General features: G+C 36.7%; 1 protein-coding gene across 14 annotated transcripts in view; it reads right to left on the bottom strand.

The window, feature by feature from the left end:
- Positions 1-20,038, bottom strand: part of LOC126354429 (axotactin) — a 547,963-nt gene that overhangs the window by 106,035 nt on the left and 421,890 nt on the right. For all 14 annotated transcript variants that reach the window (XR_007565327.1, XR_007565328.1, XR_007565329.1 and 11 more), the window contains 2 exons: positions 18,173-18,351; positions 1,919-2,015 (listed from right to left, as the gene is read on the bottom strand). Coding sequence is in view for 10 of the 14 variants with exons in the window: in XM_050004068.1 (XP_049860025.1) it covers positions 1,919-2,015; positions 18,173-18,351 (276 nt within the window). In the remaining 4 variants the exon portion in view is untranslated. The remainder of the gene's footprint in view (positions 1-1,918; positions 2,016-18,172; positions 18,352-20,038) is intronic.

Below are 20,038 nucleotides of genomic sequence, written 5' to 3'. Positions count from 1 at the left end.
TTCATTTTCATATTTATTAGCTTTGAAGAAGGACATTGTTCACAAGCTAAGTAGTATTATTACTTTTCAAATGTCTCTCTATCACAAAATATTTATAAACTTTTGCCATTGTTTATTTCTCCATGGTATAAATCACAAATGAATTGAGAAACTGGTACAAAAAACTGAAGAGTTCTCAGAGATTAATCAAACATTTTTCAGGGTTGCTGTTCTATTGTCATTTGTACTGTACCTGTATTTGCTCTCCATCTGGATACATTCATACAAACACTTGATGGCCTGATCATCCTTCCCAGCTGTCGCATTAGTTAGATGTGTGAACCAGTTCCACTTACCCTGACCTTTGTTTCATCTGAAATCATCCCTGCCTACATTTACAATAGCTGAAGTAATGGGATTTTACCTTCAGAACTGAACTATGAGGTCTCACAAGAAAGAAATGGCACTGTTCAAAATTTCTAAGGAATTATTTGAAGAGAAGTATTATTGTATTCATGTTTTTTGATGTTGAATTGCATCCTCAGACTATATAAATTTGAATCAACAATGGTCAGCTCAGTGGCGGAAGAGCAGTTTGCTACAAATGTGTAAGATAATAGGCCATAGTGTTGTGTGATAACACATACCAACATACCACTGCTATGGCACTGTTGTCTGTTGTATATATGTACTGTGGGGAATTTTACCAAGAATTTTGCAACAAGAGGAGAGAAAACTGATTTGGAAATATGTATCAAGGCAAGTCATCCATGGAGAAACAGTTAAGATTCTGCCTAAAGCCATATAATATTCAATGAATGAAAAAAAAAATAATAAATAAATAAATAAATAAATAAATAAATAGTGCAGTGTGGAAATGGAAGGAATAAATATAGTAAGACTCTTGACTGGTGGGCTTGGATTGTGACGATGTAACAATAGTAATAGTAATAATAATAATAAAAGTGAATTTTATAACAATTATGAATGTAAGACTAATATAATTATAAATGGATACAAATTAAATGTTAAACATAAATGACTTGCTGACATGAGAGCATGCAGAGATGTTTTTGTGGTCTTTTGCCAGTGGGCACCAATCTGGTGAGGTTGTTTAGGTAGCAAAGTGCCATGTGTGAGTATGGTGAGTAAGGTATTTGGGAATCTGGTTTACTTTTGCTTACAACCTCTCCACCCCGGAGTGTCCTGCCGTGTGTTTGTTTGTGTGTGTGTGTGTGTGTGTGTGTGTGTGTGTGTGTGTGGCAGGAATAGACCGCAGATGTGTGCAGCCTTGTTTGGGATGGGCTCTACTTTAAAGATGACAAACCCTAATTGAACCTATTTCATAAGTACTTAAATCTGTAATATCAGTCTCAGATGTTCCATGTAAGATCTTGCACTCTACATTTTCTGACATACTGCAAGAATTCAATTGTAGCAAACTTCTTGTCCACTGTCATTGAGCTGACTAATTTTGATCGAACGTGTTACAGACAAGACAAAGGTCAATGAAAGGAAAAAAAAGGAAGTTGTGAACTAGTATGCCACAGCAAATAATTTCTTAATAATGTGAACAATCTCATTTCTTTTTTGACTGAGCTTTGTGACGTAATTGCTTTTGGCCTTTATAGAAGAATACAACCTGTAAATACTGATCTGTTCACCAAACTATTTCATAAAGCAAACCATTGTGCCCTATTTTAACAGTTTAATGTAAGTGACAATAGGCTTGCAAAATTTTGTTACAGAATTTCTGACTTAACCGATGTGAACAGGCTCTGGAGATCTTATGTTATATCCTTTTTGCTATTAACTGAAACTGTAACTAAATGAAATTTTACAGAACTTTTTAACTAGTATGGGGCTGTTACAAAGTGACACAGCAGATCAATTTATTAGAAAACTGGGAAGCATAGCTACAAACTGACACACCACTTACTAGTTGACGAACTGTCTTCTTCTGCCGACCTTTCAGTATACAAAGACTTGTATTCTTCCTTTTGTGGGCCTTCCTTAAATGGTACATCATCCAGCTCCTAGGTCAAGAAAAGACATAGTACTTAAGGAAACAAAATTTAAAATACAATAGCATTCATATTAACATTAGCTGAAATAAATTAGGAACACAAAACATCATTTTTGAATATATGGCTTTCAGGTTTTGGGTCAGATCTAGCTTTGTAGTTTCTACAGTATTTCAATAAGACTAATTGTTGAAGATTGTTAATGTACTAAGATATGTGGAGGAGGTCATTAAGGACAAAAAATGTATCCTCAGCTTCCTTCTTCCTACCACAGAGCACAAAGGGAATAAAGGATTACAAAGGATGACCGTATCGACCAGTGTAGCCACAGTGTACTACCATTGCCAAAATGTGAACTAGCTGTGCTGTGTCTGAGTTTATACTGGGTTCTTGTGCACTGGCAACTGGCATTTGATTATTGCAAGATGCACATTTCAAACTGTAATCAGCTGAAATCTGAGCATTTGTAGTTGGGACCTCTGAAATGTAAATCTGTATGGGTTCTTGGTGACAGAAATCTCAAAAGAGGTGGTTGACAACAGGGTCTTCATCTTATGTTACTGTACGTGGTGCACTGCTCAGAGGCAACATACAGATGGCATGGGTTTTTAAAACTATACTATGCATATGCAATAACTGTGAATGACAGAATTCTACAATATTGTGACAAGCCACATAATTTACAGACTTCCAAATGAATTCTGAAATCCAATACACATGCCACAAAGCTGAGACCTTCCTTTCCAGGAAAAGCTAATGTTTTCAGTCATTTTGTATTCAGGGTGTCTTGTAGCCTTCGTACAGGTGATAAACGACATATTTATTTATAAATAAAGGTGTATGCTTTATGGCACATTCTCACATTAGTGTTAATGACAGTAATGGTGCTTTATAGTATTGGCAAAATATTTTGCTCTTGGCTCTTTTGTATCTTTACCTCTGATTTATGATATGTGTGTGATCTCTAATTTTGTTTCACCCATTGCATCTTTGGATGAAGGTAAATGTAATTTTTTTTAGTCTGGTTCTTTCATTTAGAATACCATACAGACCTGTTTTCATGTAAGTAAAGCTTTATAGTTCCTCAAGAATATTCAGATATTTGGCTTTATCAGCCATGTGTAGAACTGACATGCAGTGTGCTGTGTCTGTTGTTTTGTCATTTTGCTCTCTCAGATGTTTAGTGACTGCTGATGGATTGCTTTAACTGCAGCTTGTATGTAGTTGGAATCTAATTCCAAAATTTCACCATTGTGTATTGCTTCACATTTTAATTCATAAGCCAGATCTGGAAATTTTGTTTGGTTGTTCTAGTAATTGGCGCATTCAAGTTATTACTGTTTTCTCTGATCTGAATCCCATTTTTAGATTAATTTTCTGTAGGAAATGCTGAAATTTGCATTAGACAACAGGAGACATATTTATGGAACTGGTCCATGAATACCAGGGGAAACCTTGAAATACTTGTCAGTTTTCTAAACAGTTTAACTCAAAGAATAAGATTCATAAGCCCATATAATGCTTACCATTTTTAAGACATCTTTCGACAACATTTACATATATGAACCACAGCTTTAGCTCTTATGCTTTTTAATTGTATTTTTTTGTTGCAAGTGAAATAAACCATGCTAATTATTTATGGACATCATAAGTACACGTTACTCAGAATACAAACAAAGCAGAATATTTATTTTTTCCTGTAAATTCTTTACACTATTATCTTTAAAACAAACTATTGAAGAGATGGTGATGTAATACATAGTGGCACAAAAAGATTTTAAGTAGGATGATAAAAATTCTGGAAATGAATTCAGGGTTTTTCTTCAAAAAAGCATTCTATTTTCAAAGTTAAGCCACAAGAGTAGTCTACGTTTTAGTTAAGCATGTTTTAATTAAGACAGTATACAAAATTTCAGTCCATATTCATCTTGTTTCCCATGTCCCCCCCCCCCCCCCCCCCCCCCCTCCCACGCACCTTCTCTTTCTCACACTTCTTTTCTTGCTTCTTTGGTGGCATATTTAGTCCACCAAGCACTACCATCAGTTCCATAACATTAAACCTTGACACTACACTGTCATTGAAACACAGAACAGCATCTAGCACACCTATTTTCAAAGTGTTTAGCCCCACTAGAACAATTGTTGGTATCCGTTCCCACACACAATTGTGCAAAGTTTCATTTAGATTTTGAGTCCTACCATGTAAACATTACTCTTATAATACTGTGTCACTAAGATCCTTATAGAAAGGTGATATAACTTACATTATAGCTCGAAAATGCACTAAAAGGAATAAAATTCAATACGCTCGGAATATGCTAAGTAAGGAAAACAGGGGAAGCCATCATAGAGAAATCAAACATCGATCTGCTGTATTATAAGGGATCAACACCAGGACAAAGAGCAATAGGCTTCATCATCAAAAGCGACTCAAAATCATCCACACAAGAATTATTGGGACTGTCGGAAAGCATAGCAGCTTTGAAAATTATCACAAAAAGTCATCAAATAACAATCATACAAATATACACCCCAACAGAAATGAGTACCGATGAAGAATTGGAAGATTTCTATTAGAGACATATCAATCACCAACAAACCTGATAATTGGAGATTTCAACAGTAAAGTTGGCTCCCACCGTAACGATGACGAAGAACCAGTCGGACCACACGGCTTTGGAACAAAGAATAGGAGAGGAGAAAGAATGGTACAATTTGCTCAAGAACACAAACTGAAAATAACCAAAACCTTCTTCAGGAAAAATCAAAAGATTGACTTGGTGCTCGCTAGATGGCAAGATGAGAAACGAAATAGATTACATTCTAATGGACAAACAAAACGTAATAAAGAACATCCAAGTAATCTCACAATTAAAATTTAGAATAGACCATAGAATGGTGAGGGAAAAAATAAAAATTCAAAAGAAATGAAGGAAAAGCAAGCGACCCAGCAATAGAAAAACTGAACAGAGACAAATCTAAACGAAAACTACAGAAGAAACTGCAACAAGCAAATATCAGTACAAGACAAAGCACTCAAGAAATGTATAACACACTAGAAAAATGTGTATAGCAAGCTAACAAGGACACAAGCAAAGATGAGCAAATGAAGAAAATTTGAAGCAAATTAAGCCACAATACCATACAGCTAATCAACCACAGATAGCTAATATCAAAAACTAGATGTATTTCAGTTAGGAATAAATAAGAATATGAAAAACTAGACAAAATAACGGAAAGGGAAATATGGAAACATATCTGTGAACACTGATCAGCAGCAACGAGACAAATACTAGAAACAAACAAATCAATTAGAAAAGTGAGGCTAAGCGCCCAGGGCAGGAAACAATGAATACTAGGAATTAAGAATCCATCATAAGAACATCTAAAGACAAGAGAGGATATAATCAGATCAGCAACAGAATTCTACAAAGCAATTTACACAAGTTCTCTACCAAACAAAGCCACCGAACGCAATCTTTTCGATTCAGATCCAAACACCACTGAAACCATACCCGCTATAACACACAATGAGGTTAGAACAACGATCACTGAATTGAAAAATGGGAAGCCACCTGGAGAAGACAACATATACAATGAGCTCTTAAAAGAAGCCCAAGATCTCCTAATACCAAACATCACAGAAGTGTTCAACAAAATCATACAAATCCAAGACATTCCCAACCAGTTTATAAACTGTTTACGAAAATACTAACAAGGCAATTTAACAAAAACACTGGATGAGAACCAACCCTCAGAACAAGCAGGATTCCACAAAGGATTTAGCACAATGGATCATATTCAAACCATTAATCAGGTAATAGAAGAATTGGGTGATTGCCACCTCATAATATACCTTGCTTTTGATGGTTACACCAAAGCATTTGATACCATCGAATACTTCAAGCACTAATAAATCAAGGAGAAGAAGCAAAATACATCCAATTACTAAGACATATTCAAAACAGCAGCTTTGCTAGAGTTAAAACTGAAAAGACAGGCCAACCATTCTGTGTGGAAAAAGAAGTTAAACAAGGGGTTGCCATTTCCCCAAAACTATTTACCTGCATACTGGAGGACATATTCAGGAATATGGAATAAGAAAGATGGAATATGCCTCATAGGCAAGAGACTAAGTATGAGATTCACTGATGACATAGTCCTCTTCACCAAAATTCCAAGGGAACCACAATCAACGCTTCAGGAGCTTACCACACAAAGCAAGATGGCAGGACTCGCAATGAACAAATCTAAAATGCAAGTAATGACAAATAGATTATAAACCCCAATATACCTAGGTCAAACAATTTCCTTTAATAACAAAATGGGAAAGAAATAAAATGAAGAGTTTCCTTAGCTTATAAAGCTTGCTGGGTCTTAAAAGTTCATATTGCCAGACAGGACCCTAAATAGGAGGCTCAAAATGGAGGCACTCGAAAGCTGCATTTTTCCTATTTTATTATATGGATGTCAGACATATGCTCTCAGAGCCAGAGAGAGAAACACTCCACAGGTATGCCAAAGTAAAATGCAAAGGAACATCCTTGGCATCTCTCTGAAAGACAGAATATCAAACACCTCGATATACAAGATGTCAGCAACAATAGACATAGCACAACAGGCTACGAAGAAAAATGGAAATGGGGCGGTCATGTGGCAAGGCTGCAAGATGACAGATGGACAGTACAAGCTACCACATGGGACCCCTATATAGGCAAGAGACTCGCAGGAAGACCAAGGCGCAAATGGTCAGACTTATTCAGAAAACAAGCAGGAATACAGTGGACCAGCATAGCCAGAAACAGAAAGGAATGAAAAGCACTAGAACTACAAGTAAAAGATCAATGTGTAGTGCGCATTGCATTAAGTGCAGTACCCTCTTATGTGGACTTGCTCACTGCGTTAGTCTTTAAAAGCAGCTACCCATACTTGTAGGTGGCTTTTGCCCACAATGGGACAACACAGGCTATTTTCATTCATTCATTCATTCATTCATTATAACAACTGGCAAAGAATATTTTACGGTTGTAGGTCTCACCTTGAGTAACAGTCCTCTGGTAGCAACACCATGAAGCACTGCCAGCTGGGCAGAGCACATGACATGGATTGTCATCTGTGGAGGATTTACGAAAGAAGGTAGCCCATACTGTCTTTTCCATTCCCTCAAGGTCATTTTTATGTTGTCTTATGGCTTGTCCATAATAATTCTGTAGCCTGTCTATTTCTTCGTCTGTAAGCCGACAATGTCCACTAATGCACTTACCATCAGCTTATTTCTGTCCCTTCAAATTCCATTTCAAATTCCTCAGTCTGGTATGTAACTTTTTCTGGACATGTCCAAAACATTCCATTTTTCAATTTTTGTGTCAGCATAAGATTTGGATTCACAAACTTTTTGGTACCCTTTTGAATCTCCATCTCCTAGGTAAGATGTATACATCACACCATATTTCTCCACTAACCTGTGAAATGTCTTCACAATACATTCAGATTCCATCCCTCCACTGTAACCACTAAAATTAATCAAACATGTATGATATTCAGTTACCCTAGTACAGCCACGACAGTGCTTGGTAATACATTTCAAATCAATGACTTTGTCATTGTCCAAGGAGGTAGCTGTCACTACACCATTTAGGAAACTATGGCCTACTCATTGCCAGGATGCAATGAGGGCTGCAGACAAACATGTGTTGCTGTCAGTCATGTGTTGCTGTCATGTGTTGCTGTCAGCAGCATTTTTCATACTATTATTTGCCCCTTCTTCTAAAGTCTGTAGAGTAATTTTATTGTACCTCTTAAACCTTATAGGGGGAGGTAAGTCCATAAGAGCAAGAAAATTTGTGCACTTCTATACCATTTGCCTATACACCTCATGGGATAAGCAAGTTTAATATTTGTATTATACACTCTTTTAGTCACACCACAAGTATAACCACATTTCCTTAAATCACAAAAATTACAAACCATTCTTAATTTCGATGCACAACCTTTTCTAGTACCTATCTCCTCAACTACACTCACACCACTATTGCCACATTCCTTACACTGCAAAACTTCTTTTATTAGTTCAGATAGAGCAGAGAGTTCCACAATAACATGACCTGAATCAAAATCTGGTGTCTCTATATTATCAACATTAAGCCTATTGTCCAAATACTTCAGTTTTAGTTTTGAAGCACTTGGAGTAGTTGAAGCTGATTCAAGTGTTGTATCACATTATATTTAAATATTAGCACAGTTAATCCATTTGGTGAACTGCTTTCCATAAAATTTACATTGTTTAACACCGAACTTCTTAATTCTTTCCATTGCTTTCACGTGGAATAAGAAACTCATGCACACAATAAGCAACTGACGCACACAATTACTTCACTGTAAACAAAATATGCATGCCAAAACAACAGCAAACAATGACTAGACTCTCTGTATAAACAAAAGATAAGCAACTGTAAAGCTTTTCCAGGTTAGCCAACTTAAGGGACTAAAAAGTCATAAGAACGAAACAACTGAGGGCAAAACTTTATTTTTAACAGAGAGGACTGTGTGCCATGGGGATGTTGTGGTGCGAGCAGCCACTTTTAATTCCCCCCACTTTTAGTATTTTCTAAGGTCCATTTTCCTCGAAGTAAACTTTTTCTCATTCAGAAAAGCACAGAGAATTTTTAAGACAAAAATTTTAAAAAATAGATTTATTGACAGTTATTCACATACAAGACCCCTTAGTGCTGTGCCCATTTAGGATTCTTACAATTGTTGTTGAGGCTGAAGTTGGTAATGAAGCTGTCCCACAGAGGATTGTTTCTTCTTGGTACTCTTATTGCTGAATATACTCCAGCAAAAGTTTGTGGCAAAGCAGTCTTTTGGGATATTTAATCTTCCTAGTTCTGTGGCTTTTATGTTTCATGAAGCAAGTTGCTACATATCAATATGATGTGTTCCCAGAAGTCAAGTGCTCAAAAATCCAATCACAGAGTGATTTTAACTCATGGCTTTTACATAAAAATCACACGCACTGTGTTTTAGAATTCAATTTGCTTCCATTGTAGCAATACACCTATAAACGGCAGTTCACTGCCCTTTTATGTCACCATTTTCAATTACTAATTGAGCTAAACAGTTATAGAAAAGATGAAATTAGGGACAAAACTTTCCCTACCATAGGAGAATGAAGCTTATCCACAACAACAGTGTTGATCTGTTTAGGATAACAAATGCAAATTCAAAAGTATGTAGAAATGAGAGTATGTCAGTACATTTGCACACAACTATCAAGGCTGTTTCCAGTGAGTAACAGTGAATAATTCAACACTTGTACAACAACATATAATTTTTGAAAATTACTCCAACGACGAAAGATTTTAACTGTAAAGACATTAGCTGTCCTTCATAACACTGAGTGTCTTACTTGGTGATTGAATTCAGTGCCAGAGAACACAAATATTTTTCAAGGTGATAAATAGAAACTTAAGAGCTGCTCTCTTCTTCAGAAAGCCAAGTTGTTAAGGTGAGCCCTTGCCAGTTGGGACTCAATGGTAATCCGAAATATCAGTGGGCACTCAGTAGACAGTAAAGTTATACTCAGGTTCTGAAGGTATAAGAGTGCTATTAATAAAAGCTGCAGATAGATTGTATTAGTAATATTACATTTGAGAATTGATCAAGTCTATCAATAGATTACAGGGGAGATCATAAGTATTTGGAAGAAGTTGGCTTGGATACATCAATGTATCAGTGCTCATCAGGATACATATTTTCAATCCACTGAATTATAATGCTACTAGAAGCAAAGCTCTCTATTGAAGTTGTATTAAATCTGGCAGCAGATGTCTTCACCATATTAAAGTATTAAAGGTATGACTGTACATGGTGCCAAGACTTTATTGACTCAATATCGACAAAATACTTGTAACAAAAATGCACTCAAATATTCTTGCTATAAGTATATAACAAATTTAAAAACATAACCATTTTAATATTTTTAATTGCTTACATAATATCTCAAGATTGTAGTGTACTGTATTATATTTATTGGTCTTGTTGTCTACGAAAGCATCTTTTGCATAAGACATTGGACAAGTCACATTATAAGCACACTTCTGAAAGTGATTTCTAGGCATACTTATTTAACAATAAAACACTTTACGTCTTAAGTATTTATACAAAACACTTCACAAATTTAAATTTTTTCAATGGAGTGAAAGCAGTGATGCTGTAAATAGAATTTTAGACAATTTCCGAAGGTTTTGACCTCAGTAATAGCTTTTATGTTTTCAGGAAGTTTGTTGTAAAGTTTAACTTTCATGTGGAAAGTACCTCTCTGGCACAGAGCTGTGTTGATTTGGGTTATATGTAAATTTTTGTTTTGTCTGGTAAAGTGATCATGCATATCATGGTTTTTTGCAGGCTGCAGTCCTTACTTATTACATTTATTTTAAAGAATATAAGGATTTCCATGATGTACACACATGGTACTGGAGGAATACCAGATATCTACATATCTTAAACAAAGTTTGTAGGTTTGCATCCCAACGTGATTGTAATGGCCCTCTTTGGTAGTTTGAAAGTTTCGTTAACTGTTTTAGACTTTCCCCAGAAAGTGACTCCATATTTAAGGGGAGACTTGAAGTAGGCATGATATGCATTCATTACTGTTGTCTCACTACAGCCTGATTTTAGTGAGCAAAGAAGATAACATGTCTTGCTCAGTTCTGCATTAGGGTATTCAATATGCTTATCCCATTTTATATTGCTCTGCAGCCAAGTACTAGGAATTTGGTTTCAGTACTGTTACTAACTAGTTTGTTACTGATAGAGACCAATGGGATAAAACTGTCATTGTTTGGAGCATTGCGAAAATTTAGTGACATGTTTTTTTCTCTTTTTTTTCTTTTTTTTTTTCCTCTTCAAGTTGAATATTCTGTGCCCAGCTACTAAGTTGTTTTGTGGCATTGTTTACTGATTGCTGTAATTATTCTTTGCTGTCTCCTTTTAGTAGGAAAGTGGTGTCATCTGCAAATGTAATTGTTTTATGTGCATCCACATTTAAACTGAGATCATTTATTTATGGAAGGAAGAGAAGGCATCCCATTACTGATCCTTGGGCTCACATTTGTACTGAGATCATTTATATATGGAAGGAACAGAAGACATCCCATTCTTGACTTCTTATTTCTGAATCCATGTTGTTCATTGCATAGGATATTGTTTTTATTTATAAATTTTGTAAGTTTGTCTTACATACAACTCAGTGTACATAGCTTTCCTAATACTTTTGAAATGCAGGAGGAAGTAATAGCATAAAAGTGATTAACAAAAAAAGCTGAGAATATACGACTATGTCTTCCATAGCAGAGTGGAATTTTGTATTAATTATGACTGAGCAGTATCTACAAACTGTGGACCCTTCTGGTATTAAATTGAGTGCTGCTTCATAATGGAGATTGTGTAGAAAATATGCATATGCATATGAAGATATATGAGGTTTGACTAAAAAGAAATGCCTCCACCTCTGTAACTCTTCAACGGTTGGCAGCATTGGTATGTGGCAGGTAGTGGCTTGTTCCATAGCCTCTTCTCTACAGCTCCAATTGGATGGAAGCTTTAGCATTGAACAGTTGTTTTGTTACAGTGTTAAGTATGGAACTCTGCACAGTCAGTCAGTCAATGCGATTTAAGCAATGTGCATTGATTTCTTGACAGCAGAAGGTAAAACCCCAAAGGAGATTCATCAGAGAATGAAAGCAGTGATTGTGTTGATGTGGGTACTGTGCATCGTTGGGCGAGCAAATTTAAAGATGTTTGAGCCGGAACATCTGAGCTGCATGACAAACAGAGTTGGACATCTTGTGACAGCAAACACCAAGCTTCACAAGCAAAACATTGACAGATTGATTCAGGATGATCGTCATATAACTCAGAGAGAAACTGCAAGCCCAGTCGGCATTTCACAAGAACCTGTGGGTAACATTATTCCTTTGCTTGGCTATCAGAAGATCTGTGCATAATGGATACCCCGGATGCTGACCTTCAGAGACTGGATCTCCTCCATCCTCCATACAGTCTAGATTTAGCACTGTTGAACTTCCATCTGTTCCCAATAATGAAAGACGATCTGCGGGGACATCATTATGCTTCTGATGAAGACGTTGAGAGAACTGTGACACTATGGTTGCGGAAACAGAGTGTCAACTTCTTCCGTGACAGCTTCAGTAAACTTGTTAATCTTTGGCAGAAATGTCTCCAATTGGCTAGTGATTATGTGGAAAAGTGAATATTGCTAATTGCAGATAACATTCTAAGTATTATTTCTGCATTTGATTCATTAAAATATTTCCATCCAAACCCACTTAACAAAGGTGGAGACATTACTTTCCATTCAACCCTTGTATATATGTGTGTGTCTCTGGTGGTGGAGATTGAATATATGATTATTCAGAGAAAGTCTGACTGACACACACACACACACACACACACACACACACACACACACACACACACAGAGAGAGAGAGAGAGAGAGAGAGAGAGAGAGAGGGGGGGGGGGGGGTAAATAAGCACCTACGGATCAACTGAGGCAAAACAAGAAATGTCCAGCAGTCACCAGCCATATTTCAGCTAGCAATGGCTGTACTGGTTGATGAAGCTATGCCAGATAAACTCGTTTAATTATTCTTAAGCTCACAAAAGCTTGTTAGTTTTTTAGTTTGACAGTGACTGTTGAATGGCTTCAAAATAGCAACAAGTGGGTCACTTACTGGCAAATGTGAGCAACTTTCAATGAAATTCAAATGCCAGTATTTTCTTCTACTGTTTCTTTATTTTTTCCTTCTCTCTCTCTCTCTCTCTCTCTCTCTCTCTCTCTCTCTCTTGGCAGTACAACACTGACAGTAATGGAGACAAGTTGTGTGTGAAACTGTGAGTGTCTATTCAAGACCTAAATGTTAGCAGCAAATCTGTGATGGTCAGCTCCCTGACACTCCATGATGATAAAGAACTTCAATCCTGCATCTATTTCAGCCCATCCCCCATGGAGAAAATGTGGACTACTTATCTCCAATCATGTTTAAGTCTTGCTCAGCAATCACTTACAGGCAGTCATTCACCTTTGGCGTAAAAAATAATTAAATTACAAGGAAAACTGGTGCATGGAACATGGAACACTACTCCAAAAAGGAAAAACCTCATCAGCCAAATACTAATACAATGATCCTATTGTTATGAGCAGAAACAAGTTCATCAAATTACCTTCCATTAGAAAAGTGAAATGCTCTCCAAGACTGTGATATAAATTTCAAAACAATCATTGTTTCCATTCTAACTTTATTAGAGCAGATCCAGATTTTGGCTAGTAACTAGCCATTATCATTTCGAAGTTGTTATTTGTGCTCCAGTAGCTGTTGTTCAGGTGCTTGTCATAGTTTTGCAGTGCCCAGTCAAATGTTTCCCACAGTATCACATCTACCCTCTCATTTCCACCTACTTCATCTGTTTTTTCCAGAATATTTTCTTCAAATTTCTTTGCTTTGTACAGACCTTCTATATTTTGCTCCCTCTATCAGCCTTCCATTATTTGCTACAAAAATTTTCTTTATTTTTCTACAGGCAGCAACTATCACTCCCATAGTCATGATACCTTCCACAGTTTTGTATTTCTCCTCTAGTCATTCCTGCTGTGCTATTATGCACTTTTTGTCAATCTCAGTTAATAGACATCTGTTCTCCCTTTTACTGAATTCATTTTCTGATTTTTTTAATAATATTCTTTCATGAATTATATTCAATAAATCATTTGTTTTCCATGGAATGCTACTGGGGCTTATCTTTTTCGCCTATTTAATCCTCTGACTGCCTTTACTTTGTATTCTCTCATCTTGTATTGTATTCTTTTCCTCTGTTTCAACCATTTGTTGCCTATTGCACCCCTTGCAACTCTCAGCAACTTCTGGTTCTTTCAGTGTATCTAGGTTCCATTTCACTAATTTATTACCTTTCTGAAATTTCTGCAGTTTTAATTTGCAGTTAATAAGTAAAAGATTTAATAAGAATTCACATTCTACAAATGTTTTGCAGTTTATAATTTGGTTTTAAAATTTTTGACTTCACCATTATGTAATCTATCTGAAAACTTTTGATGGCTCCTGGTCTCTTCCATGTTTACATTTTTTCATGATTCTTAAACAAATGCATATGTAAAATTCCATCAAGCAGCTTCTCCTTTTAATCCCCCCCCCCCAATTTCCTGTCCATTTTATACTACTTTGCCTTCTCTTTCTTTTTCTGCTATTGAATTCCAGTTTCCCATCATAATTCAATTTTTGTCTCACTGTACAAAATAAATATTTTTTATTTCATCACTTATTTTTTCAATCTCTACCCTATCTGTGGAACTCTTAGGTGCATAGGCACGTACAATTCTACTACTCTGGTGAGTCTTGGCTTTGTGTCTGTTTTCACTATGATAAAGCTTTCATTATGCCATTCATACTGCCAAACAGTGACCAAGAGACATCTGGACCACCTGTTGCTGAATGTGCTGCCCAACACAATGTGCTTCACTGACTTCACCATCTTGATTCTTCTTACCAGTCCCAGCTTTTCTGAATTTAAGGCAGGAACTCTTCCTACAACATATCCTTCATTCCTGTAATTCCCTTGGTCTCAACCTTTGCTAGTCTCTGTACTCCACCTACCTATCACATTCCCTATTTCTACTCCAACACTGCACACACCTCCTACTCCACCAACAAACCTACATACAGTCTTTGCCCTTCTCTACATCTCTTCCCCCACCCCCACCCCTCCCTCCTGCTCCAGCACAGTGACTGACTCATCTGGCAGCCCATCTAGTCTCCATCACATCCTTGCATGCTCTCACAAACAGCACATCATCTTTCCCACTTCCATCCTGCTATCCCTTACACTCACTTCCCCATGCCTCCTCTCCACCTCCCACCACATACTACCGCACATGTCAGCAGCCACAGAGACACTAGCAATGAATGTGTGTGTGTGTGTGTGTGTGTGTGTGTGTGTGTGTGTGTGTGTGTGTGTGTGTGTGTGCATTCTAACTCAGAAGAAGGACTTAATTGTTCAGAAATTTAACCATCAACTGCCAACTGGCAATGGATTGGTTTGAATGTTTCTCCAGTCAGTTGGCAGTTGGTGGTTGGAGCACTGACACATTATTTGCATATCCAACTGATGTGATATACGTAGGGATCATATCAACCAGTACCACATCAACAACGGCCTGAAGATAGTGCATTGAAGCATTGAAACTGGTTGCAACAAAATAAAATAAAATCATAAGGACAGCTGTATGTGTTTTATTTTGCCACAATAGGAAACAGCTGTCATCCCAAAGACCTCCTGCCAAAAGGATGGACGTACTGTGGTTGTCTGCAACTCAGCATCTCCTCTCCGTAGTAAGTAGCAATCTAGCCTTTTCATATTGTCATTTAGGACTTTCCACTGCTTAACTGCAACCTATCTGTTTCTTAATACATTCTCTAGCTCATTTTTGGTTCAGCTGGTAAACAGTGAACAGCTATGCAGTTGGCAGTGTGTATTTTGTCTCAATTCCTAGTACTATGACTGACTGCTGATGTAGCATGAATAATTGCACTATCTGGCAGCATTTATAAGTGGAAATGTAATTTATATTACTATATGACATCACGTAACTCTGTACAGATGTGATGTATCTGTTTTTTTTAATTATGTGCTTTATTCATAGTTTTTTTTATGTCCATCCTTTTCGTAGGAGGTCTTTGGGATGACAGATGTTTACTATTGTGACAAAATAAAACACCTACAGCTGTCCTTATGATTTTATTTTATTTTATTCCAACCAGTTTCAATGCTTCAATGCACTATCTCCAGGCTGTTGTTGATTTGGTATGGGTTGATATAATCCCTATGTATATCACATCAGTTGGATATGCAAATAATGTGTCAGCACTCCAACCACCAACTGCCAACATTCAATCCAATCCATTGTCAGTTGGCAGTTGATGGTTGGAGTGCTGACATGTTATCTGTATATCCAGTTATGCTGGCAACTGATTTTATATATATAGGGATCATATCAACCCATACCACATCAACAACAGCCTGAAGATGGCGCACTGAAGCATTGAAACTGGTTGCAATAAAATAAAAAATATCATAAGGACAGCTGTAGGTGTTTTAATTTGTCACAATTATTCATAGTTGGTTGTGTTATTCTATATGTTGTACCTTTATTTCCTGTGATGGATTCACAGTTTTCAGCAAATAATGCCAATGATTATAAGATACCTAATATGATCTTGTAAATGCTTTTATGTGAGTAAGTAACATTTTATTGCATGTGGGATTTTGTTAACCTTTATATCAGTTAATGGGTCAGTGATAATTTAGTCATGTAATGCTCTTTATATGTTTTTTCAATTGGTGTGCGGGAACCTGATGGTGGTTTGCAGATCAAAACTGGTTGTTAAATAAAAATTTTTTATTAGCAGCTCTTGACAGTAATCATGACATTCTTCAACTAGCTTTCTCTAACCTTACTACCTGATTAAAGGATTTAACATCCCACTCTGGACCTATAGAAAGTCAGATTTATATTTTCTGATGATAACATCCTTCTGAGCAGTCCCAAATGGGAGACTGTTTTAACCCACAAATATGGTATCATCAGTAAACCACACAGCAGAGCTTCATGTCCTCGTGAAATATAGCAGTTGCATAGCAAAGCTATATGGCTAATGTTGCAAAGCTGTTGTTGTTGCTGTTGTGGTCTTCAGTCCAGAGACTGGTTTGATGCAGCTCTCCATGCTACTCTATCCTGAGCAAGCTTCTTCATTTCCCAGTACTTACAGCAACCTACAGCCTTCTGAATCTGCATAGTTTATTCATCTCTTGGTCTCCCTCTACAATTTTTACCCTTCACGCTGCCCTCCAATATTAAACTTGATGCCACAGAATATGTCCTACCAACTGATCCCTTCTTCTAGTCAAGTTGTGCCACAAATTGCTCTTCTCCCCAATTCTATTCGATACCTCCTCATTAGTTATGTGATCTACCCATCTAATCTTCAGCATTCTTCTGTAGCATCACATTTCAAAAGCTCCTATTCTCTTCTTGTCTAAACTATTTATCATCCATGTTTCACTTTCATACATGGCAACTCTCCATACAAGTACTTTCAGAAACAACTTCCTGACACTTAAATCTATACTTCATGTTAACAAATTTGTCTTCTTCACAAACACTTTCCTTGCCATTGCCAATCTACATTTTATATCCTCTCTACTTTGACTATCACCAGTTTTTTGCTCCCCAAATATCAAAACTAATTTACTACTTTAAGCATCTCATTTCCTAATCTAATCCCCACAGCATCACTCCATTTAATTTGACTACATTCCATTATCCTTGTTTTGCTTTTGTTGATGTTCATCTTATATCCTCCTTTCAAGACAATGTCCATTCCATTCAACTGCTCTTCTAGATCCTTTGCTGTCTCTGACAGAATTACAATGTCAACAGGAAACCTTGAAGTTTTTATTTATTCTCCATGGATTTTAATTCCTACTCCAAGTTTTTCTTTTGTTTCCTTTACTGCTTGCTCAATATACAGATTGAATAACATTGGGGATAGGCTACAACCTTGTGTCACTCCCTCCTCAACTGTCATAACTGCCATCTGGTGTCTGTAAAAATTGTAAATAGGCTTTCGCTCCCTATATTTGACCCCTGCCACCTTCAAAAATTGAAAGAGAGCATTCCAGTCAACATTGTCAAAAGCTTTCTCTAAGTCTACGAATGCTAGAAACGTAGTTTTGCCTTCCCTTAATCTATCAGTAATCTAATTAGTCAATAATCCAGACTGTTGCACCTGATCAGAAAACTGCATTTAAATTGTACATCCATAAACAGTTACTTATTATTTCTAAAATAAATTGTATTAATTTCGTATGGTGAAGTCGTTTCAGTGAAACTTATTATCTTACAAAATGTTCTGAAACTTTGGTGGCTGTCAGTATATTCTCGTATAGATGCTCCCTTTTTGTTTATTTTGTGAATTTTTACAAAATAATTGTTGGTAAATTTTAGTTTTTCATAACTTGCTTATATATACTTGAGAAATTGAGAATAATTAGCTTTAATGAAAAAAATACTCACCTGACTGTTGTTGAGAGCTGGTCCAGATATAGGCCTATATTTCCAATCAAAAACTGAACACTGCCCCATTCGTATTCCCTGAGGATTAACCACATTAATTTCTTTGCTTCCAGCCTTGGTGAATAACATGTATTCTTCCAGAGGTTTCATTGAGTATGAATTCACTTCCACAAAAACATCTGTAATCAATGTGTACTTTTAATTATTTTGATCTGCACAAATATTACAAATATATACAGGGTGATTATTACTAAAGTTTAAAAAATCCCCGAAGTCATGTAGATGACCTGCAACATGTAATTTAATATAACACACACCGGGCCACAAATATCATGAAATACCTTAGAAGTAGATGACAAATGTTGAACATGTGATGTCACCAGATGACATGCCTCACCGCACATGTAGTAGTTTGGATTGTCAATCCTAACCTCACTGGTAAGGGGTAGTGCTATACATCACCCCGCTAGGCTACTCTGTATCTGTTCTTGCATTATCTGATTGATTGTTTGATTGATTGAGTGGGGTTATGGGACTAAACGCCTTCGTCATCAGTCTTGCATTATCTGATGTGTTATGGTAGTGCTCATGGTACTGGTAATACAAGACAACATTGAATTGGTTTACAATTATGAAAACATAGAAGTCTAGTGGAGCTATGCCCAGCACTGCCCTTTACAATGAAGACAGGAGTGATAAGCCCCACCGTGGCATGTGTGTTGAGGTACGTCACATGTTAAAAATTTGTCATCCACTTTTGGGGCATTTCCCAACATTTGCAGCCTCATGTGTCTTATATTATTACTTGTCTCAGTGTCATCTACATCATTTCAAGGGCTTTTAAATATTAATAAGAATCACCCTGCATGTACAATTTTATTTATTAGGTAGTGCTGTTACTAGTTTATGTGACAGGTTATCAAGAGGAACTTCATCATTAGAAATTAATGACAGATAAGTACTTCTGAATGATTTCAGAATGCATTTACATTAATGTTAAAGCAGTGGGCAGCAGAGAAGTAAAGAGGAGAAATGAAGTAAAGAAAATTCAGGTAAGAGATTATTGTATGGATGTCTTCATGAACATCACATAGGAGGAGTAATTATTTTCCAAAAGCAATGCAAACAGACAAATGTTCATAAGTCTTCATTAGATGCCAAAAAATACTAAAATGGACACCAAAACGTTGCTGCATGTGTATCATGATTACATTACACTGAGGAGACAAAGGTGTGGGATCACAGGCACCCACACCTGGTTGTAAGAGGGTGCCACAGCTGCCCCTTAACTCTCAGGGAAAGAAAAAATATAGCACAGCCAGGTGCTTTCGTTTCAAGAAAATGATTTAAAAGTCAGTATTATGCAGGTTTTTAATTGTGTACAAACTGTAACTTCTTTATGACTACTTACATGTCACTATACATCTTCCAAAATATTTCATATCCTCAGGTCTCCCCCCCCCCCCTCCCACCTCCCCCCTAAAAGCTATCATATGGATATGTCCTTGGATGGGACACCTCCTAATATTGAGTTAAAGTCAAACCTCCTTTTGCCTTACATGGTGCAACAACTCAAAGTGCCATGGACTCAATAACTCATTACATGTCCCCTGCAGAAATATTGAGCCACATTGCCTCCGTAGCCATCCATAATGTGCAAGTGTTGCCAGTGCATGATTTTGTGCACAAACTGCCCTCTCGATTACGTCCTATAAATGTTCGATGGGATTCATGTCAGGCAATCTTGGAGGCCAAATCATTTGCTCAAACTGTCCACAATGTTCTTCAAAACAGCTGCAAACAACTGTAGCTCAGTGACATGTCACATTGCTACCCATAAAAATTTCATTGTTACTTGGGAACATG

This window comes from Schistocerca gregaria, chromosome 3, assembly GCF_023897955.1.
Source record: "Schistocerca gregaria isolate iqSchGreg1 chromosome 3, iqSchGreg1.2, whole genome shotgun sequence".
NCBI lineage: Eukaryota > Metazoa > Arthropoda > Insecta > Orthoptera > Acrididae > Schistocerca > Schistocerca gregaria.
This window is presented reverse-complemented; position numbering and strand designations above follow the sequence as displayed.